A 19,749-nucleotide genomic window follows, 5' to 3' on the forward strand; every position below is an offset into this window, starting at 1 on the left:
CCCGGTGAACCTGAAAAAGTTCAGTCCAACAGGGTCAGGGCAGTGGCTTCCTTTTTGGCAACACTGTTCGTTGGGTGGCAATGACAGGTATGTCACACATTCGGACATAGTCCGAGGGTCTCCTCCCGACCATCTCTGCAGCGTTCATTTCAAGTCCTCAGCCGTCACGACGTGCATCCCGGGGACTAGTCTCTTCCCCAAGAGAGGTTTCATCTCCTGGTGAGCAGGGGGGGACCCCCTGAGGTGACCCTCCTGGCCTTCTGACTTTATCACACTATGGTGTTACAGTCCAACTCTGGGGATTCTGAAGCAACCTTCAGTGACTCTTTGTCGGTGAAGTGGTTCTTCCAATTTGAGTACCTGTGTTCTCCGGTCTCCATTCTTCCTCGAGGGAAGTTGTCAATCGTGACGGAGATGCTTTCCTGATGGTGGCTCCTGATTGCCCCAGATGTCAGGGGTACTTGGATTTTCGGAGTCTCTCCATCGATACTCCATTCCTGATGCTTCACTGCCCGGACCTATTATCTCAGGGTCCTTGGTTTTGCCTTGGACCTGGGTCGTTTGTCTTTGACTGCGTCCCTATAGTGGTCTTACGGCTTCAATGGCTTTGTCATCGTTGGAATGATTAGAGCACATGGATCAGCTTTTGCTGGGACCTACCACAAACTGTGGCAGCCATAATTCTTATGGTATTGTACCTGTCGGTACAATCCTCCGGTGTCCAGGATTTCCTGATATTCTGGCATTCCTTCCGGCTGGCTTGGGTTGCACCCTCGGCCTGGCCTTCCTGTCAGTGCGGATCTCTACACTGTCAGTATGATTAAGATATGGAATTGCTCCGCTCTGGTATCCAGTTCATCCTTTGGAGTGTTTTCTGGATTATGCCTCCATTTGTCCTCCCTAGGGACTCCTTGGGAGTTAGTAGTGTTTCTTCGTTCCCTCCGGGGACAGTCCATGGAACCGCTGGTTTTGATAGCCATTACATGGTCTATTGCTTTGGCTCTCTTTCTTTCTCTCAGAGTGTCGGAATTGGGAGCGTTCTCATGTGGCTCCATCTTCTGGAGGGCATCATGTCAGGGTGTGAGTTGCTCTCACCCTGTGTTTTTTCTTAGTGATTTTTAGGTTCCATATTATTCTGGAACTTATGGTACGGCCATTCAGTCCCCAGTCCTCTCGACTGGGGTGGGCTCATTGATTGTAGTCCGGCCTCTGTGGATTTATGTGATCCGCTCAGGTTCCTTACGGAAATCGGACTCCTTATTGGTGGTCTGAGATTTCTGGTTTTAACAGGAACGGATGGCCGGCCTATAGCCAGATGTTGGCTGGATGGCCTCGTATGTCTTCTTCAGGGGCCTACCCAGGGGTAGGCCTTTCTGTTGTTGATGCTTGTTTTTTCTCGGGCCATGTAACCCTTGTGGGCGGCTCGCTGTGGCGCCTTACTCGGCGGCCACGTGGTCTTCTGTCCACACCTTTTTAAGGTTCTAGGCATTGGTTTCCTTTGTCTCTCAGGATGCTTCCTTTTTGGCTACGGATTGTCCTCTCAGCACAGGAGCGTCCCCACCCTTGGTTGAACTGCTTTGGGACATCCCCAAGGTCAGCCCTGTGGACCCTGAAGTAGAAAACAAGAGATATGGTAAGAAATTACCTTTGTTATCTCTGTTTCTACAAAGTCCATAGGGTCCACAGGGTGCCCGCCCTGACGCACCTTGCTTCATATGGGCTGTGTGGCTGGTCACCGGTTTTCCGTCTCCCATTTCTGTGAGTATGGTTATTGAGTGTTCCAGTTTTCTCTCTCTTTTTCTCTCCTCCTCCGGCCTTTGGCTACTTACAAACTGAGGTGCCTCTGGCTTGGGGGGTGGGGTTATAGGGAGAGTGGACCCAAGGGCATCCTGGGAGCTAAAAGCTTTAACTGCGTGGTGCCCGGGTTTGGTTCCCAACTTATACCCCAAGGTCAACCCTGTGGACTTCGTAGAAACAGAGATAACAAAAGGTAAGTTCTTACCATATCTCTTGTTTTAGGCGGCGGGGAAGGGGGGGGGTTAGGTTTAGGCACTTACAGGGGGGATTAGAGTTAGGCACTTGGGGGGGGGAGGTTAGGGTTAGGCACCCCTAAGGGAGGGTTAGGGTAGGGAATTAGGTTAGCGATACTTACCTTAGGACAATCAGGATTTTCACCCTTGCCGGGCAGCCGCTGTCGGGATTTGTACTGCCGGTCATGCGTCCGGCGGTAATACTTACCACACCCGGCAAACTGGCTGACCTGTCTGTACAGAGCTCCTTTATTCAATGTCTATATTATCACTTGAGAAGCATTAACCATCATTTCCCCTTCTTTTGTTTCCCAGCTCTCTGATTGGAGAAGAGGGATACTGTCTGACATCCCTGCAGAGCGCATTGGCCTATCTGGCGACACTTCCTGTACCGCTGTCACCTCTCACTGCCGAAGGATAAAATACTATTTATGTTACAGCTGCATCTGTCCTGTGGACTATTCTAACTGTATTAGGCACCTTATCTCTGTAAATAAAGATATTCTGAAACTGCTGGTCTGAAACCCGCAAATGTGAAATAGAAAAAGTATAAATACTCATTTAATTTCCATATACAATGCATTTGATCATGTCCGTGAGTCTGATACATAGGTATACTTACAAACTTAGTATACATTCTAGAATCTCAGCATTTCCACACCGGGGGCTGCTGTGATCACCTACATTACACGCTCTGCTGTATATGCTGAGACTGCTATAATAATGGGACTGCCCTGGCACTGAGCTTTATAATGGGTTAGCTTGGGCTGCTGTGGATTAAGAGATGGACAGTAAAAAGGTCGACAGTGTCTAGATACAGTAGACAACATATGTTAGACAGTCAAATGGTCGACTTGTAAGAAGGTCGACATGTACACATTGTCAATAGGTCGACACATACAAAAAATGGTCGACACATTTATTTTTTTCTAGCCCTAATCTGCACCCTAACCCTCCCTCCTAGTGCCTAACCCTAAACGTCGGGGTATGTGCCTGACAAGTGCCTAACCCTAAAGAAAAAAAAAATCATGTTATCCATTTCTGTGTCGACCTTTTGACCATGTCGACCTTCTTACATGTTGACCTTTAGTGTGTCTACCTTTTGTCACTGTCGACCAATTGACTGTCTAACATCTGGTGTCAACCTTTTTACTGTCTATCTACAGTCCGGAACCCAGCTTGGACATACTCTGAAGATGCTAGCAAGTCACAAGGACACAATAGCAACTAATAATGATTATTTAGTAATGATTACATGCGTTACCAGAGCTGTTTTAAGTAAAAGCTCTACAGCACTACAATATTTATATTTTTGCTTCAATTTGGTGTCTAGGGCATGAACAGGGCAACCTCCGGCTATCAGGCTCATGTGGAATTGCAAGTCCTGGCTTGTTGGGACTAGTAGTACCACAAACTCTCGAGATCTTATGTGTTGCCTTTCTCAAGAATGAGGTTCTTGGAGAGCCTGCTTGTTACTTTTGTCCTTGTAATAAACTTATTTCTTTTACTATTTGTGATTTTCTTTTTTCTCTTATGAAGGATTTCAGAATTTCTCAGTGTTTAGCAACAAGACAATAGAACTATTTGGGAACATTCCATGGGTTCCTTCCTGCTGAGACTTTTTAGGGCATTAGGAACTATTTTGTTCTTGTCTAAGGAAAGTTTGCATTACTATATCTGGAAGTATTGTTTTATAGGGTGTGGGGGGTTCTGCCACATTGTGAAATTATGTGAATTTCGATATTTTATCTGGCACCCATAGTAATTCCTCTGTTCTTAAGCAGGATCCACTTACATGTTTATTCCTAGGGTAGTAAGACAGAATAAGAGCATCTATCAGTATCACGGGTGATAAGCGGTATGTGAAGCATATCCTGATTCAGGGATATCCTTAGTCCCCTCATATCCACACTGCTAAATTCTCAAACTCGGTCCTCGGGACCCCAAACAGTGCATGTTTTCCAGGTCTCCTCACAGAATCACAAGTGAAATAATTAGCTCCACCTGTGGATCTTTTAAAAATGTGTCAGAGAGTAATGACTACACCTGTGCACCTGCTGGGTGACCTGGAAAACATGACCTGAGTGGGTCCTGAGGACCGAGGGCCTGATTCAGAGCCGGACGCTATTTGCGCACGGTCGTTCCAAAAAAGGGGCCGGCTATTTAAATTGAGCGCTCGCTCATTGCGGTTTGTTGATGCCTCTATGTCTGAGCGAGCGAAAAATGCGCTCGCTATTTTGTAAAGACGCCCCTTTACCGTTCGCATCACACGTGATCTATTACTGCGAGCAGTTCAGGGTAAAAGACAACCAAGTGACGTGGTCGATGACTCTCCTTTACTAATTATGCACTCCTATTAAACACCCTTTTTACCGTTAGGCACGCCTGCATTCGGATCTCCACTCCCCCGTTTTCAAGCACCTTCCCCTGTTACCACCCACAAACGGTACATTCTGTCAATCAAATTAGCAGCCCCTCGCTGTTTTGCGAGTGCACGATTTCCGACCACAATGATTGGTTTGCGCATGCGCATTACGACCCATACGCAAGCGCAGTTGTGCGAACATCGCTCATAGCGAACGAGCGGCTCTGAATCAGGCCCTGAGTTTGAGAACCACTGCTCTATGCTATAGGATTAGTTACCTCTAGAGAGGGCTGTAGTACCCACCTGGTGCATTTCATTCTCCAATTAATAATGAATGTGTCCCATAGCTGAGACTCTCATTAAGTCAGAAACTTTCAATTCGCAAAAGTACATTGAAAAGGGTACATGGTTTCTACATATATTTAATAGGTTTATACATTTCTCTACATGAAGGTATATAATTTTTTTTTTTTTATCCAATATATCCTGACTTCTAGAAGAGACACTGAGAGGTATATATACTAAAGGTCGATTTAAAATCAATCAACATCGATGTTGTGCTTCTGGGGCTAAATCACACATTTACTAATACTTATAAAACCAAATCAAACATTTTCTGTTAGTGAATGTGTGATTTAGCCCCGGAACCATAACATCAATGTCGATTGATTGTAATCAATTTTAATTCGAACAAAATCGACCTTTCGGAAATATACCCCTGGATCTGAGTACAGTGTGTGAAGTACAAATTTTTTCCCGGCCAGGCTGTGGTTGCAGACTGATGGGAGCGATGAGGCAGGTGAGGGGCTCACTAAAACCAAACTCTGACAAATCTCCTGTCGCTGTTCATTTTATTCCCATCCAGTCTCCAAACAATTTTCGGTATAGAAGTCATATCTAAAGCAGACTCAGAGGACCTGCAGCTCTATTTTGTGACTACAAGTCCCAGCATGCACTGCCATGCATCAGAATTCTACAGCAACCAGAGGCTTTCAGGGCAGTCTATCACGGCTCAAATAAACAGACTATCTAACTCCGTAACACCGCTGGAAGTACACGTGACATGTAACATATTTATTGAGAAGTGTGACTTTTTACTTTGTATGTTTTTAGGGACACAGAATAATCCATCTGAGATGAGACTGGTAAAGATGAGGCCTCTCTGTGGGAGAGGTCAAGAGATTATAGCAGCGGGTCGTGGAATGGCTTCTAAATATTATTAAATGCCTACACAAAGGCCAATCCACAACTCGATTGTCCGGTATACAGGCTGCAAGTCCAGGCTGAACTTATAAATAGTGTGTGGAAAATGCTACAAAACAAACACAAAAAAAATTCTAACATTGATATTTAGTACACAGTACGTCCAGAGATGAGTATAGTTAGGGCTGACTAGTAATGGCTTAGAGATATTCCTCAACGGATCGTTCAGTTAAGTTCCACAAGTCAAGAAACTGGTTTGAAACACTGCTGCCCTGCCAGGAGAAATATCTTGTTTTGGTTCCACAATGAGTTGAAGCTTAAACTCTGAGCCAAGTAGATCTATGTTATGCGCTATAGTATTAGTTATTTATGATTACCAGAAGGTGGAAGGTGGTGGTATAGTGAAGCTCTGGTTGGGTTTGTGAAGTGCCTGTTGATGCTGCTTGTGGTCCAGGCAGGATGTTGAGTAATGGAGATGTGCGCACGGTCAGTGATTGGGGTTGTCACGGTATACGAAGGGTGGGTGCCAGAGGTTTATACACCAGGACCTGCCCCGAAGCTCACAGCTTCCCTTCCAAGATAAGAGTCTTGAGGTCAGTGGTGGAGTTGGCACACAGGACTGAGTGGGACACTCGCCTCTTTTCCACTAGCGAAGCGATTGCCTCCCCCACCTCTAAGTGACTCACGTACCCTGGCCCGAGGCGCTCCGGCAGGGCCACTCCCATATTGATTTTTACCTGTGAGTGGAAAGAAAGAAGAAACCTAAGTAAGACTTCTGTTGGAGGAATAGTGGGAGATGGGCCAAACCTTCAAGAGTGATAGAGTGGAGAAATTGCCTATCATAGCAACCAATCAACTCCTAGCTATCATTTCTCTAGTACAGTCTACAAAATGACAGTTAAAAGCTGATTGGCTGCTATGGTCAATTTCTCCACTTTATCTCGCTATGCTTTGATACATCTCTCATAGGAAAAGATTATTTAATGGTTGCCGCAAACTGCAGACGTCCATGGCAGCCGTATATACTGTCGTACCATATGCTAATGCGAACATCCTTCTATCTTTATCCATATGGTCACGCCGCCCACTATTTTTCCATCCGCAGCTGCAACTGTTATCATTAGTTTTGGGGCTTACAATTACCCCAGCTTACACCTGGGACTTACTGTAGACCCTGTAGGCTTACACCTCGGACTTGCTGTAGTCCCTGTAGGTTTACACCTGGGACTTGCTGTAGACCCTGTAGGCTTACACCTCGGACTTGCTGTAGTCCCTGTAGGTTTACACCTGGGACTTGCTGTAGACCCTGTAGGCTTACACCTGGGACTTACTGTAGACCCTGTAGGCTTACACCTGGGACTTACTGTAGACCCTGTAGGCTTGCACCTGGGACTTACTGTAGACCCTGTAGGCTTGCACCTGGGACTTACTGTAGACCCTGTAGGCTTACACCTGGGACTTACTGTAGACCCTGTAGGCTTACACCTTGGACTTGCTGTACACCCTGTAGGCTTACACCTCGGACTTGCTGTAGTCCCTGTAGGCTTACACCTCGGACTTGCTGTAGTCCCTGTAGGCTTACACCTCGGACTTGCTGTAGTCCCTGTAGGCTAACACCTCGGACTTGCTGTAGTCCCTGTAGGCTTACACCTCGGACTTGCTGTAGTCCCTGTAGGCTTACACCTCGGACTTGCTGTAGTCCCTGTAGGCTTACACCTGGGACTTGCTGTAGACCCTGTAGGCTTACACCTGGGACTTGCTGTAGACCCTGTAGGCTTACACCTGGGACTTGCTGTAGTCCCTGTAGGCTTACACCTGGGACTTGCTGAAGACCCTGTAGCCTTACACCTGGGACTTGCTGAAGACCCTGTAGCCTTACACCTGGGACTTGCTGAAGACCCTGTAGGCTTACACCTGGGACTTGCTGTACTCCCTGTAGGCTTGCACCTGGGACTTGCTGTACTCCCTGTAGGCTTGCACCTGGGACTTGCTGTAGTCCCTGTAGGCTTGCACCTGGGACTTGCTGTAGACCCTGTAGGCTTACACCTGGGATTTGCTGTAGACCCTGTAGGTTTACACCTCGGACTTGCTGTAGTCCCTGTAGGCTTACACCTGAGACTTGCTGAAGACCCTGTAGGCTTACACCTGGGACTTGCTGTAGTCCCTGTAGGCTTACCCCTGGGACTTGCTGAAGACCCTGTGGGCTTACACCTGGGACTTGCTGTAGACCCTGTAGGCTTACACCTGGAACTTACTGTAGACCATGTAGGCTTACACCTGGGACTTGCTGTAGACCCTGTAGGCTTGCACCTCTGACTTTCTGTAGACCCTGTAGGCTTACACCTGGGACTTACTGTAGACCCTGTAGGCTTGCACCTGCCTCGGTTTTACCAGGGTGCAAATTGCTCTCTTTTTTTGTTTTTGCTCTTACTCATAATTCTGAATTTGGCCCATAGTGACTTAGGGACAGAATCTAAGATTTAAGCAATGGCGATATTTACGTAGATCGAGCGATTGTTTGCCCATTGCGCCTGCGTATAATCCGCACCACGTGTGTGCAGCGATTGCATTCCGTTTACGGATGCGCAGAGAAATCCATTGCAAAGTGAGTGACAGGTTGTCAGCGTTTAGGGGTGGTCAGGAAAACACACAGGCGCGTCTGTACGTTTGAACGCAGTTACATGGGCGTGCATAAATTAGCCAATGCGAGTGCACACGCAGCATGAGAGCCCTCTGTGTGGTCAGACCATTGCCGCAAGGGCAAAGTGGCTGCTCGATGTGCGTCGATGTTACCGATATTTACGCAGGTAAGCGACGTCATACGCAGCGGTGGGCGTCCCTATGCTCGGGTGATCTTTGGAACCATTAGAATATTTTCGGAGCTGTGATCGCATTAGCGTCCATCTCTGATCAGGCCTTTAAAGAATCCAATTTAGGGCCTGATTTCCGACGGTGGAGCGCAGGCGCAGGGCCCGTTCTGTGCATGTGCAGAATGAATACTGCGTGATCGCACGCAGTGCCCCCAAGCCGTACCATGATTGCCATGTTGCGGCCGTTTGGGGGCGAGGAGGGGGAGGTGCCAGCCTGTGTGTCATTCCTGTTTGCTGGGTGTGCCAAGGCCAGGATCGGAGAATGCAGATTACTCTGGTGGCCGATACCGGAAACATTGCAACCAATGGTCACAATGTTGATCCGATTCTGCATCTTCGGATGCAGCACTCGGACCTGAGATGCCGGCTGGAGGCGTCTTTTTACCCGCGGGCGCCTCCTGCTGCCTTAGCATATTAGCTGCACGGTATTGCTCAGGCACTTCCCTGCGGCTGCGCAGTACCGTATATATATATATATATATATATATCTGAGTCTTGGCCCTTAGTCCACTTCAGTCCCTCTTCTCCTTCACCTCCATTATAATATCATCCATTATGTCACAAACCTCGTTTAGTTTACAAGCAACATCAGGATACTCCTCACGGACCACCTGGGAAAACGCCAGAGCCCCAGCCGCCCCCAGAGTCAGGAACCCCGTACCAGGCATAAGTAAGCGTTCACCGGCGCCCCCTGTGGTGATGTAATAAACTTCAGACAAACATTGGCACAGCATTAGGGGTTTATAAGTGATGGGGCGGTAGATGATAAATATATGGCAGGGTGTGTATCATGTGACTCTACTGGCAACGGGAGAACAATAGCTGGTTCTAGTCTTACTGCAGTAGACAAATAGTTTAATAAGATACCTGGGGGGTCTATATACTAGCTTTGGAGAGAGATAAAGTGGATGGGGATAAAGTACCAACCAATCAACTCCTAACTGACATTTTTCAAACACAGCCTGTAACATGACAGTTAGGAGCTGATTGGTTGGTACTTTATCTCTCTCCAAGGCTTAGTACATAGACCCCTTAATGCTGATAAGTCACCTTACCTGTGATAAATGTGTATGTGCCACTTGGGTTATCCTTTACCAGTGGGAAGAAGGCCTTCCAGGAGGTGAATGTACTGAGGAGAAGTGTTTCCAGCACCTATACAGGACATATGAAGGCAAAAACATATTCTCTTTTGCTCGATGTCTATTAGACTTTTGGACCTTGAAACCAGTGTAATGACGTCCTGTTACCCTGCTGCAGATGCCCCTACACCTACCCCCAAACCTAGTGTGTGAGTAGGATTACCAGGACAGGGACAAAAACAATGGCGTTCTGCTGTGGTAAGGGATTTATGATTGGCACAATCTTACTTTCCAAGATGTAATCGCCTTTGTCAAAACATTGACCAGGGTACTCAGAGTTACAGTCCAGGTTTTAAGGATATCCATGCTTGACTCTAGATGGTTAAATCAAATTGACTGAGGTTCTAATGAAGTCACCTGTGCTCAAGCATGGATATTCTTAAACCGTGAACTGTAATGGTCGGAGTTTGGGAACCTCTGCTCTAGAGTGAGTTCCTGGCATCTTATTATTCATTCTGATCGCCTGCAGAGCTGGCTCCCTTATAAACCATATTATGTGACTGCACTCTATGTCCTGGATGTCCCATCTCCCAATGTGCCTCTCCTTTCTGCAAGTGTCTTCTCTCACTTAGGACCTGATTCAGACCCGCTAGCTTAGTTGCGATCGCTTGCTGTTAGCGGATTTTGCCAATCTGCACATGCATATAATTCGCAGTGCGCATGCGCAGGCCATTCGTTGCGATCTGATTTTGGTTGCTCGTAAGCCACTATCAGGTCGCTGCTTTGAGTGACAGACAGCGCAGTTTGTGGGTGGTAACAGGGGAAGGTGCTTGTGAACGGGGTAGTGGATGTGCAAACGCAGGCGTGTCAGGCCACCAAAACGCCGTTTAAAGGGCGTGCATAATTAGCAATGTAGCATCATGGTACACGTCACCTGCATGTATTTCAGCCCGCACTGATCGCAGTGCTTGCGGCGGGGAAAGGCAACCCCAAGGGCTGCGAGCAGCTCCGATGGCTCTTGATGGTCCCGATTAATCCTTCATTTCCCGGAGATGACGTGTGTTGCAAGTGGCAAGGGGGCGCCTTCAGACACTTGCGAGCGCACTTTGCCGTAGCTCACTAACACACAGTTGGCGTCATCACGCGACGCAGTGCGAGCGCGTAATTTAACTATCCGGCCACTTTTTGCCTGCGAGCGATCGCATCATGCGAGCGGGTCTGAATTAGCTCCTTAAATTGTAAGGTGAAGCCGCTGGCATGCTGTGCTATGAACGCTCAGTACTCACAGTACTCCTCTGATGTTATGGTCAATACCAGCTTACTTTTCATGACTCAAGACAGGACTATTGCCATAGGTGCACTATGTGCTGACTCTGTTATCGGCGTGTTACCACCTTACCCTCTGCAGCTCCAGCAATGACTGCGTGTGGGGTGGACCTCCTTGCCACCAGCTGAACCCCAGCGAGGACACCACATCTGTCACCTTTCCCACTCGGCTGATCAGAGCAGCTGCCGCCTGCTGCGCCCCCTCCTCGGAGCCTGCACAAAACCCAAATACAGACGGGTGAAATAGCCAGACAGCTCCGCAGGCACCCCCAGTATAGTACAGACAGGGGAAGAGATCACAGTATAATTCCTATCACTGAGAAGCAGCGATGGAAGTCCTCTATCATCTGACCGTGGGGAACAGATGCGCCATAAGGTGGATGAAATACTGTAGGAAAGCTTAGACCCAGGGAAACTGCCAGGGAAATGTGCATTAACAAAATATTGTATTGTAAGATGCGGTTCAGAGTTCTATTCCCTTTTATACACATAATGTACATAACACAAGAAAGGTTGGCACCAGTGGTACATTGTCCCTTGGCTTCTACTCCCCATCTCTTACCCACATCTCCGAGCAGGGTAAGAAGGTTGTCTCTGTGGGTTCCTGGCACAAAACTTATCAGCTTCTCCAAGCGGGAATTGTCCCTAGAGATCACAGCTACCTGGAACCCTGCCACAAAGAGGATTAGGAATCATATCGGGGTCACAATGTGCTCTAAAGATCAATACCAGATTTAATACAAACACAATAGCGAATACGCAGATGGTCCAAGTAAACTGCCTGGCCAAATGCTGCCCATGTTTGTGAATTCGTCTCTGTCCCCCCAACACTGTCGCCTATGGCCAGATCGGTGGGCGCTCGCCAAGTACTACCTATCGCCATGCTGTCTTTCTTACCTTTTTCCAGAAGACATTTCACAATCCCTGATCCAACCGTGCCAGCGCCCCCAAGAACCAAAACCAGTCTTTGCGAGGAGGACATTGTGACCGACTGTACACAGACTTCCCAGACAGAGGCAGGAAGCCCAACGCAGAGCAAGCAGAGAGATCAGCTATACAGACCCAATATTAATAGTGAGCTGTACATGGTCCCTCCCCAAAATCTCTCTTACCAACCCCAATGACCCCCCCTAAAACAAGCCAGATCCCACCCTCCCTCTTATTCTCCTCCTCACCATTTATCAATAGGCATAGTTAGCAAGTGACTGTAACAATTATTTAAACTGTTTAGGCATAGATAAAATTTGATTGCAAGCTCTGTGGAGCAGTCTTTAGACAATTATGGAATATCCAGATTTCCCTGCTGACATGTTTAGATTTTCAATCAACATTTTTTTAATAAAAAATAAGGGTGAATATCTCATGGATAAACTCTTGTGCCTCTTATAGTGTAGATTTAGCTGAAATTTCTAGTGCAGTAAATAGAGAAATAAACATTAGGCTGTGTTTCTTGTCAGGGAGCGCCCCCTGCAGGTAGCAATTGTCTTTTAACTATTATATCTGTCATTACAGGACCAGCTAAAGCTGAAATCACTCACTGGACTTGAATATACTGGGCAGGCGACAGGCCCTCACGCTGATACTTGACAATCGACCGCTCGATATGAATGGACATACATCACAACTGGGCGGGCATTTAAATGTGGGCAGTTGTGATGTCAGTATCGGCGTTCCCTGCAGCCAATGTGCGGGCAGTCAGTGGGTCGCCAAGACAGGCAGCCAGATGTGACGATATATATCGGCAAGATATATATCGGCCTTGGCTGTGCTGCTGGGCCGATCTGATATGACTGAATGACATCGTTCACAGATATATTGGGTGTACACACTTGCCGATTCGCTACCGATACATCGTTTGTCGTTCGAACAAATTCTGTATCTACAAGTGTGTGCTCAGCTTTAGTCACACGTATGTTCATATATAGGACCTGATTCAGAGATGGTACGGAATGCAGAGCCGCACACAAGGGCCCGTGCAATGCCATACATCTAAAATGCAGCAGGGGGTGTCTGTAGGTGACAGACTGGGGCGGATTGGGCAGCTGGGCCGTTTCCCTTTAATGGCCGCCAGTCTGGCTCCAATCGGGCAGCATTACAGCTTCTGTGCACGAGCAGAAGCTCACTGAAGCTAAAGAAAAATGGCTGATGGGAGAGCTGCTGCACATGCCCAGCCGCAGCAGCTCCTCCCATAAGCCTTTGCGGAGACTGTCGGTGGTGACTGCCTCCATTACATCCGCGGCCCTCTCCCAAGACCACCTCTGTCTGCCCTGTGTGCATCTGCATCTGCAACAACAAGCAGCCTGCACAGCAACCTAGACAGGAGACAGAAGGTAGGAAACTATAAAATACTGGCTATACTGTACAAATAACACCCTTGTAAAAACAAAAATCTGAGTACCACAGTCTCCCCCAGCACTGCTCCCTCCCCCAGCACTGCTCCCTCCCCCAGCACTGCTCTCTCCCCCAACACTGCTCTCTCCCCCAGCACTGCTCTCTCCTCCAGCACTGCTCTCTCCCCCACCACTGCTCTCTCCCCCCCGCACTGCTCTCTCCCCCCCGCACTGCTCTTTCCCCCCAGCACTGCTCTCTCCCCCAGCACTGCTCTCTCCCCCAGCACTGCCAGCACTGCTCTCTCCTCCAGCACTGCTCTCTCCCCTACTGCACACAGAGATAAAAGACTTTACTGGAGGTCCCATTTTCAAATAGAATTGTCTCATAGGACGAAGGTACACATTTGATAACCCTGATACCCATATTGTACATCCTCAGAAGTGATATCAGGAGGTGAAGAGTTCTTTGACCAAAGACAACAAGGGAACCACACAGGAGTACATCCAAGTTCCAACACTGATTTTGTACCTTTTTTAGGGGTTACTCGTAATCCACAAAGTCGACCACCAAGAGGAAAATGAGGGGGGTGGGGGTTGGGGCCAAGGAAAGGTCCAAAATGGGAAATACTAACACACGAAACAGATACTGTACCAGGAACAACAGGGACATGTGAAAAATGAAGAGAATTTACAAATCATTAATCTTCAGATCATTTACTGACACCCATACAAGCTCAGATCCTGAAAAGGGTATGCATTAGGCATCTCGGTGGCCAGGGTGCCGACGCTTACATTACTGGCGCCAGAATACCGACACCGGTCAGAATCCTGGCACTGGCATCTCAACCGGCGGAAAGCTGAAGCTAAGTAATGGGGTGGGGGGGGGGTGGTTAGGTTTAGGCACTAGGGGGAGCGTTAGGATTAGGTACTAAGGGGTTAGGTTTAGGGTGCGGGGAGGTTAGGGTTAGGCACCAAAGAGGGAGAGTTCGGGTAGGGAGAGGGGGGAGGGTTAGGGTGCAGGGAGGGGGAGGTTAGTTTCAGGCAATAGGGGGGAGGGTTAGGGTAGGGAGAGGGGGGGTTAGCATACTGACAAGTGTCGGTATATTAACCTTGTCAGGATCCTGACTGTCGGTATTTCATACTGATTCCCTGAAAAGAGGTCCATCCTTCTCACCCACCAGAGGTTTCAGTGGGAAACTAATCTACATTTGTCTAGATGAAAAATTATTACTGACCAAGTTTTAAGCTCAGAAAGAATCTTAAAAAAAGGAGAATTTAACAACTATTCCTGGGGTTCAGCTTACACCTGAGGATGATGAGGCCCTTAGGACACTTGAAGACCTATCTGAAGAGAACCCCACCATGGCTGTAAGTAGTAACAAAGGAGTGGTATGTAGGAAGAAATCTCATTTTTATCCCTCATATAATATTTGCCTGGAGGATTGGAATTTTATGAACGTGGTGAGCAAGGACCTTGATCAGATAAAATCAAAGAACAGATACAGGTATGTGTATGGCACTTTAGGGAGAGAAGAAAGAAGATCCATAAGTAAAAATCAAAGCATGGGATGATAGAGTTGTGAAACCCCTCTTATGCCAATACCACTACAAGCCAGGGCCGGACTGGGACTATAAATAGGCCCTGGCATTTTAAAGCACACAGGCCCACCTCACGTCAGCATCTGGCTCCTGGCATAGGCTCTTCCCCTTACTATTCCAGACTCTTCCCACTGTTTAGTTTATGTTCTTACACATATAAGTAATATGAGACCAACATAAAAGTGTACAGCATTCTCTGCATTAAAATACACACAAAAGAGTGCATCCTGCAGGGGATTTAAACATGTGCCATAGTCAAACATTTGGTATTTGGTTGGTTCTGTTAGGTAAAGCTGGCACTTCATTGGTGTAGATCACACCCAAAGAAAAGGGAAGGCATTTTCGCAAGCACTAGCTTAGCAGTTGTAGAGGATTAGATAGTGATCACTGTAGGATTTTTTTAGGGCAGTGGTGCTGAACCCAGAGAAGGACACATCCGTGCACACCAAAGCAGAGCTGTTACTACACATTTTGGTGCCCTGTGCACATAAAGAGCAGTGGTGCCCCCCTCCATAATAGAAGCACGGAGGGTGTGCGCCGAAGACGAGCGCTGACAAAAACCCAGGTGTGGACTCGCTGGCAATGGCCTTACTCAGATGGAGAAACTGCACCTGCCACAGGTAATGTAGCAACTTCAGGTGCTGCGAGTGGGCGTCTCAGTCCTTGTAAATTTGGGCGCTTACTTGTACACCAGGGAAGAGATACTTAGCAGCATAAAGACGTAGACATAGTTGCAGCAAATGATACAAGAGCACCTGTATCTGTGTCAGTTTCAGGGAATGGGACTGTTTAGCCGCCGGTTCAAATCCCGACAGCGGATGCCTGACAGGAGGAGATCCCGACTGGGGCAAGTAAGTATCCTAACCCTCCCCTGTCCTCCTCCCTAACCCTCCATTAGTGGTGCCTAACTTCCCCCCAGGGGTGCCTAAACCTGACCCCCCTCAGCACACCATAACCCTCCCGGGGGGGGTGCCTAAACCTAACCTCCCCCAGGGGGTGTCTAACCCTCCCCCCTATGGGTGCCTAACCCTAATCTCCCCACCCCCAAACCTAACCCTAACCACGCTAGAGTCCAAAATTCTAACCCTCCCCCCTGTGGCTAACGCTAAGGGTGCCCCGGACTTACCTTCATTCGGGCTGGCGTCCTCGGCGTTCTGGTGTCGGTATTTCAATGCCTATGTTAAATTCCTTGCCGGCATTCCGCTGTCGGGATTGAGACCAGTGGCCATGCAGCTGCCGGTCTCATAACTACATCCCAGGTTCAGAATCAGGTCCAAAATAATAAGAGATATGGTAAGAACTTACCCTTGTTATCTCTATTTCTACGAAGTCCATAGGGTTCCACAGGATACCTTGGGGTATAGGCGATGGCGGCAGACATCCGGGCACCACAGAGTTAAGTTTTCAGCCTCCCAGGATGCACTAGGGTCCCTCCACTATACCCCGTCCCCGAGCCTAAGGCATCTCATTTACGTCACAAGCCATAGGCCGGAGGAGGAGAACAAAGAGAGAGAAGCAAGTCTGGAACACACAAGAAATCACATTCTCACCAGAAGGAGACGGAAAAACCGGTGACCAGAGCAAAGCCCATCTGCAGTACAGGCGCGACAGGGCGGGAGTCCTGTGGAACCCTATGGACTTCGTAGAAATAGAGATAACAAGGGTAAGTTCTTACCGTATCTCTTATTTTCTACTGCAGGGTCCATAGGGTATCCACAGAATACCTTGGGGATGTCCCAAAGCAGTATCCTTTAAGGGTGGGGACGCTCCTGTGCTGAAAGGAGAATCCGCCGCCCGAAGGAAGCATCCTGAGAGGCGTAGGTATCAAATGCATAATACCGTTCGAAAGTATGGACAGATGACCATGTGGCAGCCTTGCACAGCTGAACCGCCAAGGCACCACGTCTAGCTGCCCACGAAGGACCCACAGACCTCGTGGAATGAGCCCTAACAGAAGATGGAACTGGAAGGCCTTCATGAACATAAGCTTCAGAAATAGCCATGCGAATCCATCCTGCCAATGTTTGCTTAGTGGCAGGCCAACCCTTCTTTCGGAAGCCATATAGGACAAACAAGGAGTCCGACTTCCTAAAAGAAGCAGTGCGGTCAACATAAAGTTTTAAGGCCTGCACCACGTCAAAAGGTGGCCTCACCAGCCGAAAGGTCCGGTGAATTAAAGGCCGGCACAATAATTTCCTCGTTGATATGGAAAGTAGATACCACCTTAGGAAAAAAATCAGGACAAGTGCGAAGCACAGCCCTGTTTCTATGAAAAATAAGAAAGGGAGGTCGACATGAAAGAGCCCCCAATTCTGAGACCCTTCTGGCCGAGGCAATGGCCAGAAGGAATACAGTCTTAATAGTAAGCCACTTTAAATCCACTGAGCCCAGTGGTTCAAATGGCGGCCCCTGAAGAGCTTTCAGGACCACAGCCAGATCCCAAGGCGCCACAGGTGGAACAAAGGGAGGCTGGATACGTAATACACCTTGCAGAAAGGTGCGGACATCAGGAATCATAGCAATTCTACGATGAAACCAGACAGACAGGGCAGACACCTGTACCTTCAGAGAGGCAAGGCGAAGACCTTGGTCCAAACCTGCTTGTAGGAAAGCCAGCACCCTTGATAACCGAAACACCCGAGGAGCATAACCTCTAGGGCGACACCATTGAAGGAAAGCACGCCATACTCGATGGTAGATGCTGGCAGAAGAAGGTTTCCGAGCTCGTAGCATGGTGTTAACCACAGAGCTGGAAAAACCTCTGGACCTTAAGAGGGCAGTCTCAATAGCCACACCGTCAAAGACAGCCGACCCAGGTCCGGATGATGACAAGGACCCTGAGATAACAGGTCCGGATGTTGAGGCAACAGCATCGGAGTGTCTACCAAAAGACTCCGAAGGTCTGAGTACCAGTGCCGTCTGGGCCACGCTGGAGCTATCAGCAGGAGCGTGCCGCCTTCTTGCTTGAATTTGCGTAGTACCCGAGGAAGAAGAGAGAACGGCGGGAAGAGGTATGCATACTGGAAGGTCCAACTGACCGACAGGGCGTCCACCAGATAAGCTTTTGCGTCTCTTGTTCGTGACCCGAACACTGGCAGTTTGTTGTTGTGTCGGGAGGCCATGAGATCTATCTCTGGTAGGCCCCACTTGTTCACCAGTAGCTGAAACACCTCCTGATGAAGAGACCACTCTCCTGGATGCATGTCTTGACGGCAGAGAAAGTCTGCTTCCCAGTTGAGGACTCCTGGTATGAACACTGTCGATATTGCAGTGAGATGCTTTTCCGCCCAGGCCAGAATGCGGAACACTTCCGTCAGAGCCGCCTGACTGCGTGTCCCTCCTTGGCGGTTTATGTAAGCCACTGTGGTGGCGCTGTCTGACTGTACCTGCACGGACCTTCCGTGCTTGCTGGAGAGCCTTGAACACTGCCCGAAGTTCCAATATGTTTATTGGAAGAGCAGTTTCTGCTGGGGTCCACCTTCCCTGGAAGAAGTGTGGACTCATTACCGCTCCCCAGCCACGGAGACTGGTGTCCGTCATCAGAAGGACCCAGTCCGCTATCCAAAAGGGACGCCCCCTGTTCAGGTGAGAAGTCTGTAGCCACCAGGCCAGAGACAGACATACCTCCGGGGAAAGCACCAATGTCTGTGTCTTTATCTGCTGGGGCAACCCATTCCATCTGGAGAGGATCAACTTCTGCAGAGGTCTGGAGTGAAACTGGGCAAACTCCACCATGTCAAACATCGACACCATGGAACCCAGTAACCTCATCGCCGAGTGAATAGACACCCGTCGACTCCGCAGGCAGATGAGAACCTTCTCCTGTAACACAGAGATCTTTTCCTCCGTCACAAAGATCCTCTGATGTTGGGATTCCAACAGAGCTCCTAAGTGGAGCATCCTCTGTGATGGTACCAGGGAGGACTTCTTCCAATTTATCAGCCAGCCGTGATTCTGCAATACAGACTGTCAGTTGCAGATGGCGCTGAAGTATCTCTGGAGACTCCGCCAACAACAGGAGGTCGTCCAGTAATAAGCGAACCCCCTGCATCCGCAGGTGAGCTGCCATAACTGCCATAACTTTGGTAAACACATGAGGCGCTGTGGCCAGACCAAAGGGCAAAGTCTGAAATTGGAAGTGGTCGTTGACCACTGCAAACCTGAGGAAACGCTGGTGCACTGAGACAATAGGAATATGCAGGTAAGCATCCTGAATATCTAGCGACACCATGAAATCCCCAGGCTCCATTGCTAAAATGATGGTATGCAGGGTCTCCATCCTGAACTGAGGAACCCTCAAAAATTTGTTGAGGGATTTGAGGTTGAGTATTGGCCGGTAGGACCCATTGGGTTTCTGTACCAGAAAAAGATTGGAGTAATACCCCAATGCACTCTGAGACAAAGGAACTGGCACTATGACCCCAGCCTGGAGCATAGAGCGCAATACCTTCTTGAATTCCCGGGCCTTGTCCTGGTTGGACTGAAGACCCATGGTGAAAAACCGACTGGGAGGCCTCCTGCAGAAGGAAAGGGCGTACCCCTGAGAAACCACTTCTCTTACCCACATGTCTGAAGTGGTCAGACACCAGCTCTGGGCGAATTTCAGAAGTCGGCCTCCCACTTTGGGGTCCCCCAAAGAGAGGCCCGTCCCGTCAGGTCGAAGGTTTCTCGTCAGACTTGGGAGCAGGACGTCTGGTACTCCAAGCCTGCTTCTTTGGCTTTGTCTTTTTCTTGGCAGCAGTCCGCCTCGGAAAGGACTGCACCCTGGGCTTACTCTGGGTTCTGTAGGGCCGAAAGGACGAAGAGCCCGACCCTGATGGGACTGTAGTCAATGGCAGGCACGCAGACTTAGCTGCCGCCAGCGTAGCCACAATTTTGTCCAGATCAGGGCCAAAAGAACTTCACCATTAAAGGATTAACCCTCCAAGCCCTTCTTGGAATCAGCAT

The 19,749-nt window shown here is 48.7% G+C and overlaps 2 protein-coding genes across 2 annotated transcripts in view; one reads left to right on the plus strand and one right to left on the minus strand.

Moving 5' to 3' along the window:
* Nucleotides 1–3,540, plus strand: part of VPS9D1 (VPS9 domain containing 1) — a 41,207-nt gene extending 37,667 nt beyond the window's left edge. Inside the window, exon 15 of the mRNA XM_088449424.1 lies at nt 2,346–3,540. Within this exon, the coding sequence (XP_088305550.1) occupies nt 2,346–2,451 (106 nt within the window). The 3' untranslated portion in view covers nt 2,452–3,540. The remainder of the gene's footprint in view (nt 1–2,345) is intronic.
* A 1,501-nt stretch (nt 3,541–5,041) lies between these two features.
* Nucleotides 5,042–11,891, minus strand: LOC148502752 (L-fucose dehydrogenase-like). The gene is made up of 6 exons (XM_088449389.1): nt 11,771–11,891; nt 11,436–11,543; nt 10,947–11,086; nt 9,524–9,620; nt 9,035–9,159; nt 5,042–6,335 (listed from the first exon to the last, which is right to left on the minus strand). The coding sequence occupies exons 1-6, from the start codon at nt 11,853–11,855 to the stop codon at nt 6,159–6,161; spliced, it is 732 nt and encodes a 243-aa protein (XP_088305515.1). The 5' UTR covers nt 11,856–11,891; the 3' UTR covers nt 5,042–6,158.
* Nucleotides 11,892–19,749: the final 7,858 nt, after the last annotated feature.

Source organism: Taudactylus pleione, unplaced genomic scaffold (assembly GCF_031769625.1).
Source record: "Taudactylus pleione unplaced genomic scaffold, aTauple2 ptg000484l, whole genome shotgun sequence".
Taxonomy (NCBI): Eukaryota; Metazoa; Chordata; class Amphibia; order Anura; family Myobatrachidae; genus Taudactylus; species Taudactylus pleione.

Excerpts from the sequence above, each read along its gene's own strand:
- LOC148502752 (XM_088449389.1), bottom strand. The coding sequence starts at position 11,855 with ATGTCCTCCTCGCAAAGACTGGTTTTGGTTCTTGGGGGCGCTGGCACG. Across the intron at positions 11,544-11,770 it reads GAAATGTCTTCTGGAAAAAG|GGTTCCAGGTAGCTGTGATC; the intron begins GTAAGAAAGACA and ends TCTTTGTGGCAG. Across the intron at positions 9,621-10,946 it reads CATTGCTGGAGCTGCAGAGG|GTGCTGGAAACACTTCTCCT; the intron begins GTAAGGTGGTAA and ends TGTCCTGTATAG.